Genomic DNA, 17,652 nt, shown 5'->3' on the forward strand with positions numbered 1-17,652 from the left:
ACAAACTCATGACAATATCAGTGGGGATAGGTAGGAACTGCCAAAACCCATAAGACCAGTGATCCATCTTGTTCACTATCCTGCCTCTGGTAGTGCCTAATACCTTGAAATTTATAAGAAGGTGCAAAATAAAAACATAGAGAACAATTACATAGTGACCCGCCCACCAAGACAAATTTCTTCCTAACCCCAGGCTTATTTTTACATGAGTGTGTATACATATAAAGAGTGTGTGTGTGTGTGTGTGTGTGTGTGTAATGTATACACCTACATTAGGAAAGAGAAAGTCTGTATCCTAACTCATGATTAAACAAATCATCTTATTTTCTATCTTAGGTATTTATATGCCCCTTATCACCCTTGTATCTGACAGGGCCGGCTCTACGTTTTTTGCTGCCCCAAGCAAAAAAAAATTTGGCTGCCCCCCGACCCAGCCCTGGGCTCCTCGCCGCACCCCCCCTGCTGCCCCAGCCCTGGGCTCTCCCCCCCCACCCACACCCCCTGCCGCCCCAGCTCTGGGCTCCCTCATTCCTCCTCACCATTGCCCCCCACACACACTGCTCCTGCCGCCCCAGCCCTGGGCTCTCTCCCCTCCCCACCTGCACCCTCCTTCCACTGCAGCCCTGGGTCACTGGTAACTCGCTCCCATGGCAGGTCATTCAGCAGGAATTTTAGGTGTGCACAGATCAGACAGGATTGGTTCCCATATGGTTACAGAACTGTAGTAAAGTGGAACAATCTTCAGCTTGTGTGATTGGAGGATATCTGGATGCATATTATAAGACTGTCTTACATAAATGAGGAAAAGTTGAGGTGCCTTTATTATTCTTTTGTTCCACTCTTTCTTTCTATGGGGAATTTGCCAATGCAATATCACCGTTTTCCTTTTAAACAAACAAACAAACAAAAAAAGGCAATGGCTGTTGAAAATAGCAATTCCAGTCCTAATAACCACTGGGAAGCATTTCTTGTTCAATTTTATCCTACTTTTCCTACAGCAAGTTACAGTGGATCAGTATATTTGATTTGGGAGAAATGAAGTAACAGCTGCCCAAACTGAGCTTGAGCACTCCTGAATTTTGAGGTGTTCAAATCTGGAAGGAAGATGCTGGGGGGTGGGGAAAGGGGGCTCTGGCTCTGCGGGGGAGCACGGCAGCATGTATGCAGCAGCGTGTCTGGCACTGCGCGGAGCCAGACACGCTGGTCTGAGTGGCACAGTAAGGGGGTTGGGGGGTTGGATGGGGTGGAGGTTTGGGGGTGGGCAGTCAGGGACAGGGAGAAGGGAGGGGTTAGATGGGTCAGGGGCTGGGGGGGCAGTCAGGGGACAGGCAGCGGTTGGATAGGCATGGGAGTCCTGGGGGTTTGTCAGGGGACAGGTAAGGGGTAGGGTCCTAGGGCGGAAGTTGGGGGGGGTCTCAGGAGGGGGCAGTTGGGGACAAGGAGAAGGGAGGCTTAGATGGGGGTGGGGTCCCAAGGGGCAGGGGTCCCAGGAGGGGGCAATCAGGGGACAAAGAGCAGCGGCGCTTAGATAGGGGTGGGGTCCTGGGGGCCAGTTAGGGGCAGGGGTCCTGGGAGGGGGTGATTAGGGGACAGGGAGCGGGGGTGTGTGGATGGGTTGGGGTTTCTGTGGGGGGCAGTCGGAGGGAGTGGATGGTGGCAGGGTGGAGCTACCCTCCCTCCCTGTGGAGTGTCCTATTTTTTTAATGTTAAAATATGGTATCCCTACTCACAGCGCAGCTCTCCATTCACAGCAGGCTGCAGCATGAGGTCTCAGCTACCTCCCTCCCTCCCCCTTTTTCCTGTTGGTAGTGGCCAAGGGAATGCTGGGAAATGTAGTTCTTTCCCTGCTCCAGGGCTGGCTCTATAGGAAGGGAGCTAACCAAGGAACTACAGCTCCCAGGGCCCCCTGTTGGTTCTCGGCTCCCATGCTGGATCCCTGCCGCCCCTACAAATGGGCTGCCCCAAGCATGTGCTTGCTTTGCTGGTGCCTAGAGCTGCCCCTGGTATCTGAGTACATCACAGTTTTTTAATTTATTTATCCTTACAACAGCAGTCTAAGGTAGGGAATTGCTATTATCCCCATTTACAGAAAGGAAACTGAGGCACAGAGGTACTAAGTTTCTTGACCAAAAGGAAGGTCACACAGTATGTATCTAGCAGAGCAGGTTACTGAGTCCAGGCCACGAAAATCTTAGGCTATTTCCCTAACAACTAGACCATCCTTCTACTTTTGAGTGCACTGGTTGTATTCTGATTTCAACAGAATTAGTCCTGATTTACATCAGTGTGAGAGCACAATCACATTAGTTCAGCCATTGCTCAATAGTTGTAATAGCAGTGATACCCTCTTCTCCTCAGCTCCAACCAGATTTCTATAATGAAATAAAACACTTGGTTTTCCTCTACTAATTTATCCACTTGGGAACCACACAGCTACTCTGGAAAAGTGAGTGTCCATTTTATTCTTTCTTAATTACATGTAATTGTTATGCAAACTTATGAAAAACAAGATAAATTGACCTATTGCTGTATAATTAAATACAAATTCAAAAAACCATAAAATTGCCCATATATTAATAAATTAAAATTGTAGTTAATGCTTATATTTAAATTGGAATTTAAAACAATTGCGATTTCAGGTTAATCTGTGTTAATTTAGTTGATAAAATTGCAAATTTTTATTTAATAAATGTGCTAATAAAAATATACGGTGGCTTATTTTTATTTTTGTATGACAGTTATCTTCCAAAGCATTCCTTTCAGTGTATATTGAGTGTAAATAATCAATACACTGTTGCGTATTTAGTCTAAAATTGTTATAAAAGGAGAGTTAGTAAATACTAGTGTTAAGATTATATAAGCATTTCCATTCTAACCCCCTGATTTCTATTATGTACTAATCTCTGAAACTGTCACTTTTGGGCCAGAAAAGTTCTACACTTGGTCTGTGTCTGAAGGCGTTTTTGCTTTGTTTTGTTTATCTCTGCAGAATTTGAGCTCAGCTGTTTTGGAATTTAAGGAGATTTGAAAAAGTATGCTTTCCCCACTATAAAATAAGATCTGTGAACCTGTTGTTTAAATTAAAATTGAAACAGCACTGATGATGGGGGTAGGCATTTTAATTTTAGCAGAGAAACAGAAATGCCTTTGCATGTTATGGTTTAAATCGCTATTGATTTAACTGAATAATGAGCATTTAAAAGTATGCTTCACACGTTTGTTAGAATTGGCATATATGGTTTTTTTTAATCACAGCAAAACTACGCTGTGGTGCACATGCAAGCATGGCTAACTTATCTCCATAGTTAAAAATGAAGTAAACATGCAGAGAACAAGGGCAGTCTCTGAAGAAACTCTTTCTTTATTAATTGTGTATTTTGTACTGTGCGCAGTGAATGGGACAAGGACCACCTACATTTCTGGCAGTGGACATATTCAATGCTGTCTAAGCCCTGATGCTGCACAACTCATACCTAAGCCTTGCCTGGATTCAGAAACTAGGCATTCCCCTGCCTATCTTGTCTGCATGCCTCTACCTCTTCTTAGACAATAGCTCAGTAGTTGGACCAGTCCCTTCTTCAGAAGCAGGCCATTTGTCTCATTTTAAGATGTACAGTCTAAATTGTGTGCCCTATCCAAAGAGGTATGGTTTGGTCCATTATTGGATGGGGGGCGGAATGAAATTGTGAAGAGCGCACTGCCGCATCTTCACCGGGGAAGGGTGATGTGCTCTTGAAAATGGCGTCCCTATGCAGCATGACCTCACATGCACATTGCATATGAGATCATGCCAACGGTGGTGGGCCTCCACCTTCCTAGATGTATTAGAATGTCTGGTATTTGGAGATGCATGGGTGGCCAGCCTACTTCTTCAAATCCCCACTCTGCCTGATTTTGAGCAGAGACTTAAACCCAGGTCTCCCACCACGGAGGTGAGTACCCCAACCAACGAGCTCTGCATTGCACTACCTAAGTCCCCCTTGTAAATCTAACCCTAAGAAATCAAGGTGTTTAGAACCCCTATGAAAATAAAATTAGTCTAAGTAGAAAGGAATAGAAAGCAAATATTACAATATGCTACGCTCTGATGCCAAAGCTTTAAAAAAATTGTATATTGTATTGTATTATTCAGATCATAGTATTTGATCATGTAATTAAAGACTATTACAGAATATGCACAAACAGGTGGGGTTAAGACTGTGAGTGCAACCTTAAATTTGTCATTTCCTCATTTTTGAGTGTTTAACATGCAATCCTAACATTCTGTTGATATTTTTTGATGGCATAATTATACAGCTTGGTTTCTGTTTTGCATTAAAGCAGATGGATTGTGTGCTGCTCCTTTATAGTGAAATGTCAATAGTCCCATTTTATATCTCAACTTCAGGGCATATACTCCACTTATAAATGTTTTTCGTGACCTCCTGTTGAGCATTAAGGTGTCAACTAAAGCACTAATTTGTATTTATAAAAGTTGGAATACATTAGTTCTGTGAGTTGGATGCAAAAATGTTTTTAAATAGTGTTTTTTTTTTGCTAAAATGTTGTTGTTTTTTTAAAGGAAAGAGATGTGGCTCACAATAAATTGCTAATATCTTATTTGCAGGCATGCTTTTTATATACATCCAATGTACAGTGACATCCAGTTATGATGTATTTATATCAACCTACATTTTGTTGCATTTCTAAAATGTGCTTAACAGTGATAGATCATAATGAATACCTCATCTGATATACTGAGCAATAGCCATATGGCTGTAACTAAGTACCTGGACTGCATGTAATATACCTGATTTTGAGGGCATAAGTGAGATTTAAGGAATGCACATGCACTTCATTCTAAAAGGAGTCTCTAAATGGAGGTGAATTTTACCCTTTGGTTTTGGGAGATCTGGCAAGGATCACTACAGCAAGAGCCTCAGAAACAAAAGTGTTGGGTGGCGGATATGAGGAAGATATAGATGACACCACTGTGTGTTGGGTAGGGTTACCATATTTCCACAAACAAAAAAGAGGACACTGGGGGGGGGAGGGAAACCCTGCCCTAGCCCCGCCCCACCCCATCCACTCCCTCCCACTTCCCACCCCCTGACTGCTCCCCTCAGAACCCCAACCCCCCCTGCTTCTTGTCCCCTGACTGCCCCCTGCTGAGAACCCCCTACCCTAACTGCCCCCCCCAGGACCCTACCTGTCCCCTGACTGCCCTGACCCTTATCCACTCGCATGGGTGGCAGGGTTGTAGAAATTTTGGTGGTGCCCAGAACCCCCCACCCCACCTGCCTAAGGCTCTGGGAGGGGGGTTGGAGGTCTGGGGTGCAGGTCCTGGGCTGGGGATTAGGGTGCAGGAGGGGTGCAGGTTCTGGGATAGAGTTTGGGTGCTGGGTGCAGGCTCCAGGCTGGGGCAGGGGGTGGGTGTGCAGGAGTGGGTGAGGGGTGCAGGCTCTGGGATGGAGTTTGGGGGTGAGAGGCGGTGCAAAGGGAGGGGGTGCAGGCTTTGGGAGGAAGTTTGAGGGCAGGAGAGGGTGTGTGGGAAGGGTGAGGGGGATTGGGAGGGAGTTCGGGGATGGGGGGGATGCAGGGGTGAGGGCTGTGGGTCTGGGGATGAGGGGTTCATGATGCAGGAGGGGGCTCAGGGATGGAGCAGAGGATTAGGGTGTGTGGGGATGAGGGCTGGGGCTTGGGGGTTTGGGGTGTTGGAGAGGCTCAGGGCTAAGGTGGAAGGGCAGGGTAAGGGCAGCCTGTCTTCCCATTAGTGGATGGGGGCACTAGGACCCGGGGGCAGCAGACAGCAGTTGCTGCTGGCTCTGGCAGTACACGCAGACAAGGGAGAGGCAGACAGGGAGGGGGGACCCACGGAGGGGGGGATGCGCAGAGGGGGGATGGCAGGTGGAGGCTGGGGACCCATCCAACACTCCCCCGCTCCCTGACTGCCCCCCCGACTCCTCTTACCATTCTGGCTCCACGTGGGTCGGTTTGTGTGTTACACAGGACTACAGAGAGAGGGAGGGGGGAGCAGGGGAGGGCTCTGGCTGCTGGAGGCCAATGGGAGTGGGTCAATCGGCCTAGCCGCCCAATCAGCAGCCACACTCTGCATGGAAGGGAGGGAGGGAGGCGAGGGAGAAAAAAACCCCGGACATTTTAACCTTGTTACCAATTCCTCCCGGACGGCTATTTAGAGACACAAAAGCCGGACATGTCCGGGGAAATACGGACGGATGGTAACCCTAGTGTTGGGTGAGGAAAAATATTATAGTTCCTATAATAAGCATTATTTGATTTAATACCTAGTAAAGTACAGGTTTTGGTGTCTGCTTTTCCCCAAGTCTTGCAATAGGATCTTGTGGTTGAAATATGAATATAATGTAATATTTTTGAAGAGGACAAAGTAGCTCTTGCTACCTTTTGGACATTTTATAGTGAGAGCTGTATTAAACAAAATATTGCTTTGAAGGCAGTGTGGCACCACATGCTTAGAGGAAAGCACCCCAGAGCTCATCTATCATGTTTGCAGAAAGTCCCAGAAGCTTTCTCTTCTCATATCACCCTAGCTAGGCCTGTTATATTGCAATATTGTACTGTTCATTATTATCTGCTAGTGTCAGACTCTGCCTCTCTGGAGGCTGTAAATAAGCTTTCCTTTCAGACTAACACAACACAATTACAAAGCAAGTGATTGTATTATCAGATGTTACTTCATCGCTGCATGATAAAGGCCTTAGTATACGGTTCATATACATCTGGTTACTGTGTCCTATCGTGCCCCTGTCTGTAATCAACAATGTAAATTTTTTAGGGGGAAATAAGCCTTCCTTGCCACTTAGAAGGAAACAACATTCAAAGGTTGTTTTGTTTTGTGGATTTTTTTTAAATCAACTTTATTACAAGTATTCAGGAATGAATTGATTTTGATTGTTACTATGGAAAGGCAGAAAATCACAGGATTCCACTCTCACTGTCTTGTGTCTATCTAATTTTGTCAATCGACTGAATACTGTTTTTTTCCAAATGTATGTATTTATAGGGAACTAATCTCCAGGTATTTAGGCCATTAACTTCAATGGAATCAAGAATTTACCCAAAATATTGTTTCAATGAAGTCATGTTTCCTTCCCCTTTGTTTCAATCTCCTACTTGAAATATGATGCCTATAATGAAGACATATAAATGAATTATTCTTAGGACTCAAATTAAAATAAAATTAATGGTGACTCTTTAAAAGTATTATTTTTATACATCCTTTCATCCTTCCACTCACTGGAGACATTACAAATGTAAAAAAACAAGGCTCAAAAAAGTTCCTCTTAAAATTATATTTGTGGTTAACCTGAGTCCAGCTGGTGTTTACAGATATATTTATGCAAGAGAGTTAAAATAACTTTATGTAAAATTAAAGCCTTGGCAGCAATCCAATCAAATGCTAAAACACTTAAAGGTTAAAGCTTGAAACTATCAGCAGATGAACTAGTCAAAATGTAAGCAACTTGACATTGATATTCATAATGGTTTTTTTTTTTACAAATTTAGGACTCTCTTCTGGCTTTACTCTTCTTAGGCATGTACAGACTGTGACAGCTAAGGACAACTGAACTGCATGTATGATACTATAGTCTTCATATACCAATGGTAAGGCTAAAACACATCACACTGGTATCTAGTCAGATCTCTCGCCTATTTTTCAGGAATATTTGCTACATCATTTCCCACTAATTATATCTCCTCTTTTCTTCACTATCTGCAATGGTGGGACCCGGACCACCTTCCCATAAGGTGTCTATTCCACCAACCAATTGATCTTAATGTTAAGACCTTTTTCTTATTAACTGCCCCACAATTTTCCTTTTTTTGCTTAAAGCCACTGTTCCTTGTCCTACCATCTTCCTATACTGAATGAATCCTTTCCTTCATTTGTAGTTTTACTAAAAAGGAATTTATAGACACTCATCATGTTCTGTGAGTCTTCACTTTTCTAGACATTATTAGATCATTCAGTCTATCTTCATATGATTTACTTTCCAATCCTTGTATTTCATTTTTGTTGTCCTTCACTGTATTCTCTCAATGTGTTCAGTATGGTTCATTATCTGTGTAAGAGCATTTCATATAGTGGTCAAAACTGAACCTTGGTGTAAGCAAGTGCAGCTCCATTAGCTACCGTGGAGTTTCATCAGTTTATACCAGAGCTGAATCTGGCCCATAATGCCTGGGGAGCTGACACCAGAGCTGATTCACATGTGTGACATCCCTGCATAATGCACAAAATTTATCTCTACACAAAGAGCATGCACAAAGCCATGCAATGCTTAAGTCCCACTTTCAATATGCTTTGTGATGGCCCACTTCACAGAGATGAATTTCGCCCAGTGTACGGAAAGACCCAATATGTCTAGACCACAAAGGGCAGAGAGTACTTGAAGGACAGGAAGGGAAATATTTTTCCCTTGCCTTATTCTCTGACTCCTCAGAGTCCTCACATTCCATGATATTAATTAGCTCTCAGATCCAGACTCACAGTGGTGTCAAATACTTATTTGCTCCAGATCTCCCTCTTCTTTTTCTTCTCTTTTCATCTTACCAAATTCATGTAACAACACTGGAATTAACTCTTCTAACTTCTAGTATAGTTATCTCTATGTCAGATTTTTTCTTTCTCTCTATGGTACTATAATCCCAGGAAAAGAAAAAGGGAAGTCATAAGTTTCAAGGTTGCTGGCCCAGCAATCTTCCTTCAGTGATGAGACTTGCAAGGGCTTTGTGCTGCTCTAAAATTGAATGGTGTTAGCCAGAGAAGGCCATATTCAGTGCATTCCTGCTGCAACCTCCATTTTTATGGATCCAGAAGCGGGGATATATAGCTGCCCTCTCCTCATGTAACAGTGATCAGACAGCCTTTTGAAAATATAAATATTGTTTATTTTAGCTGTAGGGTCAAAGCTCTTGGAGAAAAGGGGTCTTAAAACAGTCTACATGCATGTCTATCTTACCTAAATATTTGCCATTCCTAGATTTTAGCCTAGACATCTTTAACTTCTTCAGCCATCCCCTTTGGGTGTTGGGTACCCTTTGTTCTTCTGTGTTTTACCTGTCCTGGTTCAAACCAGTTTTGAAGACTGGCTGAAGAGGAAGTAGAATCGTCAAAGCTAATAGGTCAGGAATTCTCTCTTAACAATCTTTAAGTCTTTAACAAGGGGTGGCTTACCTTGAGTCATTCTGTCCCTTCCTGCTTGCTTTTCCAGACAGCCCCATATTGAACTAAATCAATACTCATACTGTACATGTCTCTATAATGAGGTCAACATGCAGTGTTCATAAATTATTACAGAACAGTTTTAAATCTGTCACACAAGTTAAGTGCAGTTGGAGCTGAGCAGAATGGCATTCTGGTGCCCCTCAGCAAAGACTCAGTTGACCGCTTGTGTTGAGCAAGCTTCATCCACCTGAGACTTAGAGATAGTATGGGTGTGAGCTGTAAAATATGTGACCTCTGAGACTGCAGCCCAGTTATGTGCATTATTTTCTCTCAAGATATGTTAACTTATAACAATTAGTCTAGCTACAGAACATTAACTCTGAGGACAGATTCACTGATTGGGCCAGCTTCACTGTTATTTCTGAAAATACAGTCTCCATGTTCTATATGTTAAATCCTGTTTAAATTTCTTTAGGTTTCTAAAATGTTAGCTTATTTTAATTTTCCTTGTCCAGAAATTGTGTGGTCTTGATAAAAATACCATTGATGTCATGCGAAATACAACCATTGACTAAATGGGTTTTACCTCAAACCCTATGTGAGGCTGTCTGTTATGCTGAGAGTTTAACAGTAACTCTCATTTTCCACCATTATAAAAATATATAGCTATAGTTGCTGTCACCACTTGGTCGAATGAAGCAAACACAGGGTGGAGTGCTGGATATTTAACCGTAAAGTAACCAAACTTACAAGGCTGAAGAGCCTTTGCAAAAAGGTTCAAGGCAAATAGATGCTTCTGATTTATTACATATGATGACATACTGTATGGCAGTAATCGTACATCTGGGATGAGGTCACAGTGCAATATATATATATACACACTTGTATTTACGTAAATTAGTTCTATCTATTGTATATAGTGTGTTGTGCAATAAATTTACATAGTTTTAATATAGTTCATTACTCTTTAAAATAAATGAAAATAAGAAAAATATTAGGCTAAAACCACTTCCATACTTTGTAAAAATGAAGTGTATATTGTTCCTGAAAATTCAGATAGAACACCATGCTATCTGAAGTGATTCATATTAACATCAATGTATTGTTCATATTAGTGTGGCGTTCAAAAGAAAGCATTTTAAATAAGTTCTTTCAAAGAATGGCATGTATTTCTGAAATAATAAATATACTATAATTTACCATATTTCATGCTATCACCAGATTTCCTCTGTATAATTATATTTTTTGTATTTTAGAGGGAGAGAGCACCTACTACTTCAATGTCTGCCAAAAAGCACATGTCTTGAGGTTTTTGGCTTATCTATGGTGCTTGTCTGGTAAAACATCTGTAGTGTGAAGATATACTAAATATGTATTTTTCATTTTTACTATAAAACAAAAGCTGGTCCAACAGCAAAGTGAATTTCATATCCTTAACACTTTTCTCTCTGTTTATTTTATATCTCAGTAAATACTCATCTCCCCAGCCCACTAAGTAAAGCAACTTTCTGTTACAGAACTTACCCTAAAAAATGCCATACATGATGGAAAGGGAGAATAACAAGAGCAAAAACTGACCACAGCCGCTCCTGTAGAAGCAATCCCACAGGCTGTGCAGATTCTACTGGTTTAGCATCTGTACCTGTGGTAAAGGGGCAGGCTACCACTTCAGCTGCTACCGCTGCTCTATCCAGTATCAGTAGGGTCCATCAGAAGAAAACTTCATAAAGAACAGCATAGTGTCAGTGTTGGCTGCCAATTTGCCAGCACTGTGCCCCCCTTGCTGCTCCCCTCTCCCCTGCCCATGATGCTAATAAAACCTAAAGCCCATTTTTATTTTTCTTGCTGTACTAATCTAGCTGGGGAAAGTGTAAGGCCTGTTTTCAAGAGTTAGTGCAGTACAGAAGTTACAGATGTTGCAGGTGGAGGCATTGGACATTTGAGTGTCTGTCTGATTGGTGTGATGCTGTGGCAAAAAAGGCCAATACTATCCTTGGTATATAAATTGGAGAGTAGGAATAGGGAGATGAGATTTTGTCTGCCTACGGCATTGGTGAGATTGATACTAGACTGCTCTGTCCAGTTCTGGGGTCCACATTTTAGAAAGGATGTAGAAAAATTGGTCTGCCCTTAAAATCTATTAATCTAGCCAGATTGATTCATTACATCATTGCACAGAAAAAGGCAGATACTCATTCTATATAGAGGGTCAATTTCCATTTTTAATTGCAATTTGTGTATTGGGTATAAATTTAGGACTTGATAGAACCCTGAATCCAAAGAGAAGCTCCCAGTGATGTCAATGGAAGATTTTCATAGACAAGTGGCCTTTATGTATAAAAAGCATCCATTTTATCTTCACTATTCCTTGTTTGCTCTGTATTGTATTGTTACATTCAGCACCAATCAGTGGGAAATATATGCTCTCCTTTAGAATTATCACTAGTTCTTCTCTTTGTTTCTCTTCCCTTCCCATCCTATGTTTTCTTTCGCTCCCTTTTCTTTCTTTCTCCTCTATTCTTCCCTTTACATTCCTTTCCTTACAGAAACTCCTTGTTCCCACCTCCTGTAGGCCATACTCCCACTCTCCGGTCCTTCTCCACTAAAGCGATGGCAGTTCAATAGTTAATGCTTACACTACACTAAAGTGTCATCAACTGGCAGTAGAGGCAACATCCCATTCAGTTAATTAGCAGCAGGGAGTTCATACCTCTGAGTCATTGTTTCAGGCTGTCTTTAGACACAGAATGGCATCACTGCATAGGATTGATTCCTATTTGGAAGGCTTTCCTCACAACCACGAGGACTAGAAGTTTAGGATGGAACCCTAGCCCAATGGAACTCCATGATAAAACTCCCTTTGACCTCACTGGAGCCAGGATTTTGCCCCATCCCACTTTTTTGATGGTTTCAAGTCTGCCAAATTTGAACATGTCATGCAAACCATAAACAAGTGATGCAAGCCAGGTCCACTAGTTGTGTGTTTGACACCTTTGTATTACTGTGTCCAAATTATAGCATGTACAGGCTAAGCTTCCTAAGGCATACTGAGAGAGTAGTGCTTAAACCTGGAGATAGTGGCTCAGCAGTATTTTCTGAGTATATCTCCATTACCAACTTGGGATCTCTATCCCATTATGTCTGAGGCTATGTCTTCACTACCCGCCTAAATCAGCGGGTAGAAATCGATCTCTCGAGGATCGAATTATTGCATCTCGTCGGGATGCGACAATCAATCCCCAAATCGACGCTTGTACTCCACCAGCTCAGGTAGGAGTAAGCGCCGTCGACGGGGGAGCCGCGGAGGTCGATTTGCCGCCATCCTCACAGCGGGGTAAGTCAGCTCGTCAAATTCAGCTACACTATTCGCGTAGCTGAATTTGTGTATCTTAAATTGACCACCCCCCACCCCCGTAGTGAGGACGTAGCCTTAGACTGAAGTAAAATTTGAGCAGATTTGCAGTAGGAGGAACACATCATTACTAAATTCTAAGAGTTGTGTTTCACATCAGTGAACTCAAAGCTGCTTAACTAGGCATTACTTTTTCATCCAAAACACAGAAAAAAGAACCTGAAGTATAAGGCAAATGGGTCTCTCTTGTTTGTATTGAAGTTTTACTATTCACTTGTAGAAGTAGGCTTTTATATGTGCTTTACAGAGAGTCTACACCTCAGATATTGTTAGATCAGACACCACTATAAGGTAAATAAAGTGATATGGTAGGGTAAAATTTAGCTCTGATGTAAGCAACTTCAATCTCCTGAGGTCAGTTAAGCTACACCAGACAGCTCAGGATTTAAAAAAAACAAAGGTAAACCCTAATTACAGTACCATAGATATCCTTTAGTCACAAATAAATGAGTTAAGACCACATTTCTATAATCAATCTTTAATGCAGCCATCTAACTACAAAAGTGCTCATCTCCCCTAGAGCTGACTAAAGGCAGCACAACAATATCCACTTCCAGTGTTCATTCCTCATTCCAGCCCTATTCACATGCAAGTCAGCTAAGAATGTGGGGGAATTGTTTAAATGGCCCCACTTACAAGTTATAGGTGAGGGGAAACAAACTTTGCCTTTTCACTTTATTTAGAATGATCTGTCTTTTTATTTTACTTAATTTGATAACATTTGAAAAAAAAAACAAAAAACCCAGATGGTTGGGGAGGGCGGGGAGGTGAGGATTTATCTGCATTTCTTCCTCTTCCTTTCCACAAACACTTGCTCCACCCTCTTTTATCACCCCACATTTTCTAATTCTTTAGTGTTTTATCATTCATTTAACATAGGTTCTGGGGCATGAAATTTAATTTATCAAATTTGTAGGCGTTGTTTGTTCTTCCTCCTGTTTTGTTCCAAAGTATGGTTTGATCCTCCTTGCACAGTGAGGTGAAGGTGAACACTGAAGTGTTTTATGTATTTCCTTAGGCTCTCCATGTACGTCAACTTTTTTTTAAGGAAGTGGAAAAGTAATCCTTTCAAAATGCTCTACAGTGGAATAATAATCTCTCTGTTTCTATGGAAGCAAGCCAAATTGTTGTGCATAGTGATTAATTTGAGGATTCACTGTTCTTAGTAGTAGCCATGAGAACATATCTAGATCAATATGAAATAAAAAACATGTGGAATTGTTCAGAAGTGCAAAGGCATATATCATACATGTTATCTGAAAAGAAAGTCAAGTGTTCATATTGATATTTCTGGAGGGGAGTGGGTATCTTTGTTTACTTATTTAGTGTGTTAGAGAGAGCCTGAGGAGAAAAAAATGACGTTTCAATGGCTGGGATTCTGTATGACTGCTGGATTTGAGGAATGTGCCAGGTCTCACAGATCTCCAGGAAAATTGCTGTAAGCAGATATATTAGAAACATTATGTATGATAGAAACATTGTTACAACCTCCTCAAAGCTGCATGTTCCGAATGGAACCTAGAAAACAGTGCTGGTTTTAGTTGTTTTCCTATGTGAACTGTTTGTCAGGTACCATCTAGTGCAGGGGTTGGCAACCTTCGGCACACGGCCCATCAGGGTAATCCGCTGGTGGGCCGGGAGACATTTTGTTTATGTTGACCGTCCACAGGCACAGCCCCCCGCAGCTCCCAGTGACCGCGGTTCACCATTCCTGGCCAATGGGAGCTGCGGGAACTGGCGGCCAGACCGTCCCTGTGGCCCGCCACTTCCCTCAGCTCCCATTGGCCAGGAACGGTGAATCACGGCCACGGGGAGCTGTGGGGGGCCGTGCCTGTGGACGGTCAACATAACCAAAATGTCTCACGGCCCACCAGCGAATTACTCTGATCAGCCGTGTGCCGAAGGTTGCTGACCCGTGATCTAGTGATACACAAGATCACAGCCACCCACTCTTTATACTTTGCAATGGGTGGTAAAACTTCTTTATCCCCATAAGACTTGCAGTACCTCACCATATTGCTCAGCATTCTACACATGCAGTTTCTCTTCCTGGTTTCACATCCTCTCCTACCACACCTTTCCTCACATTCCTCCTCACACTTGCTGTTCATCTCTGCCTTCCTCTGCAGTCACCCAAATATTTCAGCTTATTCCCATATTTCTTTTTTTCCTTTCCATCTCTATATTATTAGTTTAATAAGGAGGAAAGGACTGGAACTGGAAAGAACACTACGTGTCCTAAGCTTTGCAAATAATTGGATTTTGTATGCCATACAATGCCCAGGTATGAACTGATGCATTCAGTAGATGCAACTTACAGATTAGTTAAGAGTTCATCCTTATTTGTGTTCTTTGAGAGATCCCCAATCATTTTGACTGAACTAAAAAATAGAATATAATGTTTTTCCGACTAGATAATTTTCTGTCTTCGGGATTTTCTATGCCAGTCCAGACTCCATCTCATTTCAACTGGTGCCACTTCATACATAAATTCTCTCATATTCTCAACATTCTAAGTCTTACAAGGTTTTAGCTGACCATTGCTTATTAAACAGAGCTATGTGAGGCAGAAAGCTGCTTATATTGAAAAGGAATGTTATCACCACAAAAAAGACTCCATGTGGTGCCTTTAATTATTAGTAATGGTGTTAATTTCTTCCTATCTATGCATATCTATATTATAGTTGGGCAACGGCAGCACTCTACTTAAGGTTGACATGAGCTTACTGTTTAACAGCCAGTTTTTCTAAATGCCCTAAAATCCACATAGGTATCTGTATTTTCTACTGCTTTCCTTGTCTTTGTGGGTTGACAAGAACCAACCTCACACTTTGCATGGAGAACTATGTCAGCATTTTATTGTTACGGGAACTTCCATAAATCAAAAACAGGTTTTTCCCCAGTAGCTTTTGGAATGTCTGCCATTATAACTATTGGATTAATGAACTGCTTGGCTATTGCTTGATGGGGTAAGTGCTCTATTTCTTGGGGTTCATTCCCCAAAATTTGTAAACAATAAAGAAAATATTTTAATTATTATAAACCCCGGGGTTTGTCTTGGGGGGGAAAAACAATATTCTCACATTTTTCCTTCATGTCTTCACTGCACATTGGGTGCCAAAAGCATCACATGCTTCTTTGTCTTAATATCTGCAGCAGTTCCAAATCCTAGTTGTGATTTATAGCTTTTCAGTAACCAGTTTCTAGCTTCATGCTCAGCAATATCACAGTCCTCAAGGAGCTGACCTGCTCAGCAAGCAGTTTAGGTAAAATTGTGGCACCTGGCTGGTTTCCAATGTCTCTGGACCTCCATTATTCTGACACATCAGAACTCATCCATTCTGAATGGCAGTTTCTGGCCCTGCCAACTGCAATAATAACTAAACTAAACAAAGTCAATTTGGCACAAACCTAAGTTAACAATGACCACTGAGGTCTGTTCACCAACACTTGTGGGACTGTATTTAATTATTAATTACTGTGATAATTTCACTTTCCTATCTTTAGGTTGCTTCCAAACATTGTATAGGCAACAGCTGTGGCATGACATGAAAGCAACTTATAATGCACATGCCTCTTTTGAAAACCAGCTGATGTAATTAAAAATGTTAACAAGACAATGTTCTTAAAGGTTTGTGTAGTTATAAAATAAAGCTGTGAAGGAAAATTTGATTTTCATGTGACAGCTTAAATACTTATCAAAACGGAGAGGGGAAAAAAAAGAAGGGAAAAGACTATTGTTTAGGGATTTGCGAGGAGGGGAGGAGGGGCATTGTTTTTTTGTTGTTTTGTTTTTGGGGTTTTTTTTGGTTTGGGCTTCCTTCACTGTTACAGTTTATTATCAGAGATCTGAGTGGAAATCTAAAATTTATTTTCTCGGTATACTGAGTTTAGCCAACCGTGTGTGGAGGGAAGGAGATGTGGTCACAAAGCCTATTCCTTATGTGTACACTTTACATTGCTTCATTACTGAACATCTCCGGTTGGATGGCTGCAGGGAGCTGCTGGCTTGAGTAGTAGCATCACACGTGGATTCCTAAAAGCTGTTAATATCAGACACAAATTTAAATAAGATATAGATGTCTCCTGGCTTTTGATACAAGCTGAACACCAGCCAGATCTGTAGCTTCCACTGCTCAAGAGGAATCTCAAAGGGACTCTTTTAACAGGCAAATATGAACCAGCTATTCGTTGTTCAGGGTTGGCAATATTGTGGTGGCTCTTTGTTGCTACTTGTTATTTGATCGGTTTCTTATGCCATCGATTTATCAATGAAAATTATGTATAGTCCATTGAGTATATTGGACTGCATTCACGATTAGTATAGCATTAAGAACCTGTGGCAAGCAACTGAAGGTTTAGTGCTAAACAACAATCTCTAGGCTTAGCACTATTTCAAAGATTCTTGCATGTGGCTTTCCTTATTAGATATCAACCAATGTGTGACTAATGTGTTATTACGAGCTATTACAGCAACCTAAGAGAGACCATTCTATTATTGCAGAAATCTAGAATTAATGATCACCTCATATTAAGAAAGGTCAAACAGTTTTTAAAAGCCATTATAGTGTATAATTGGAGCCAGGAAAGCTTGCTCTAAACTATTCAGTATTTATTTCAATACAGATGATCAACATACACATGTCTTTTTTTATACATGAATAATCTGGGCTAGCTTTAACATTATGAGGAGCCTCCCTCTTTTTAATCTCTGCTTTCCTTTCACTCTTCCCTCCAGTGTTATTCCTTTTTTTCATCCAAGCCCTTTCCTCTAATTATTGTCTCTCTTTCCTTTCAAACTCTGCAGTTGGCAAGTTAGTTTGTTCAAATGGCACCTGGAACAGTTAGGGGACTGTTGTGTACATTTGTCCCTTAGGAACCAGAGGCCTCCCCAAGTCACAGGATTAGCAGGTCCCTAGAGCTACCTCAGTGACCAACCCCTCATGTTAGGAAAAATTGCTGCATAAGATTACACTCCTCTGTTTCACAACTTTATTTGTTCTTAACTCTGTATTTGTTATCTGACACTACGCTTGAAAGGATAAGAAAGTTT

At 41.6% G+C, this 17,652-nt stretch overlaps 1 protein-coding gene across 5 annotated transcripts in view; it reads left to right on the forward strand.

Annotated features, from left to right (window-relative positions):
• Positions 1-17,652, forward strand: part of PCDH9 (protocadherin 9) — an 896,526-nt gene that overhangs the window by 771,402 nt on the left and 107,472 nt on the right. Inside the window, exon 5 of one of the 5 annotated variants that reach the window (XM_054013591.1) lies at positions 7,525-7,623. The exons of the other annotated variants lie outside the window; for them this stretch is intronic. Within the exon in view, the coding sequence (XP_053869566.1) occupies positions 7,525-7,586 (62 nt within the window). The 3' untranslated portion in view covers positions 7,587-7,623. The remainder of the gene's footprint in view (positions 1-7,524; positions 7,624-17,652) is intronic. 5 annotated transcript variants of the gene reach the window in all.

The sequence above is a fragment of the Malaclemys terrapin genome, chromosome 1 (assembly GCF_027887155.1).
Source record: "Malaclemys terrapin pileata isolate rMalTer1 chromosome 1, rMalTer1.hap1, whole genome shotgun sequence".
Classification (NCBI taxonomy): Eukaryota; Metazoa; Chordata; order Testudines; family Emydidae; genus Malaclemys; species Malaclemys terrapin.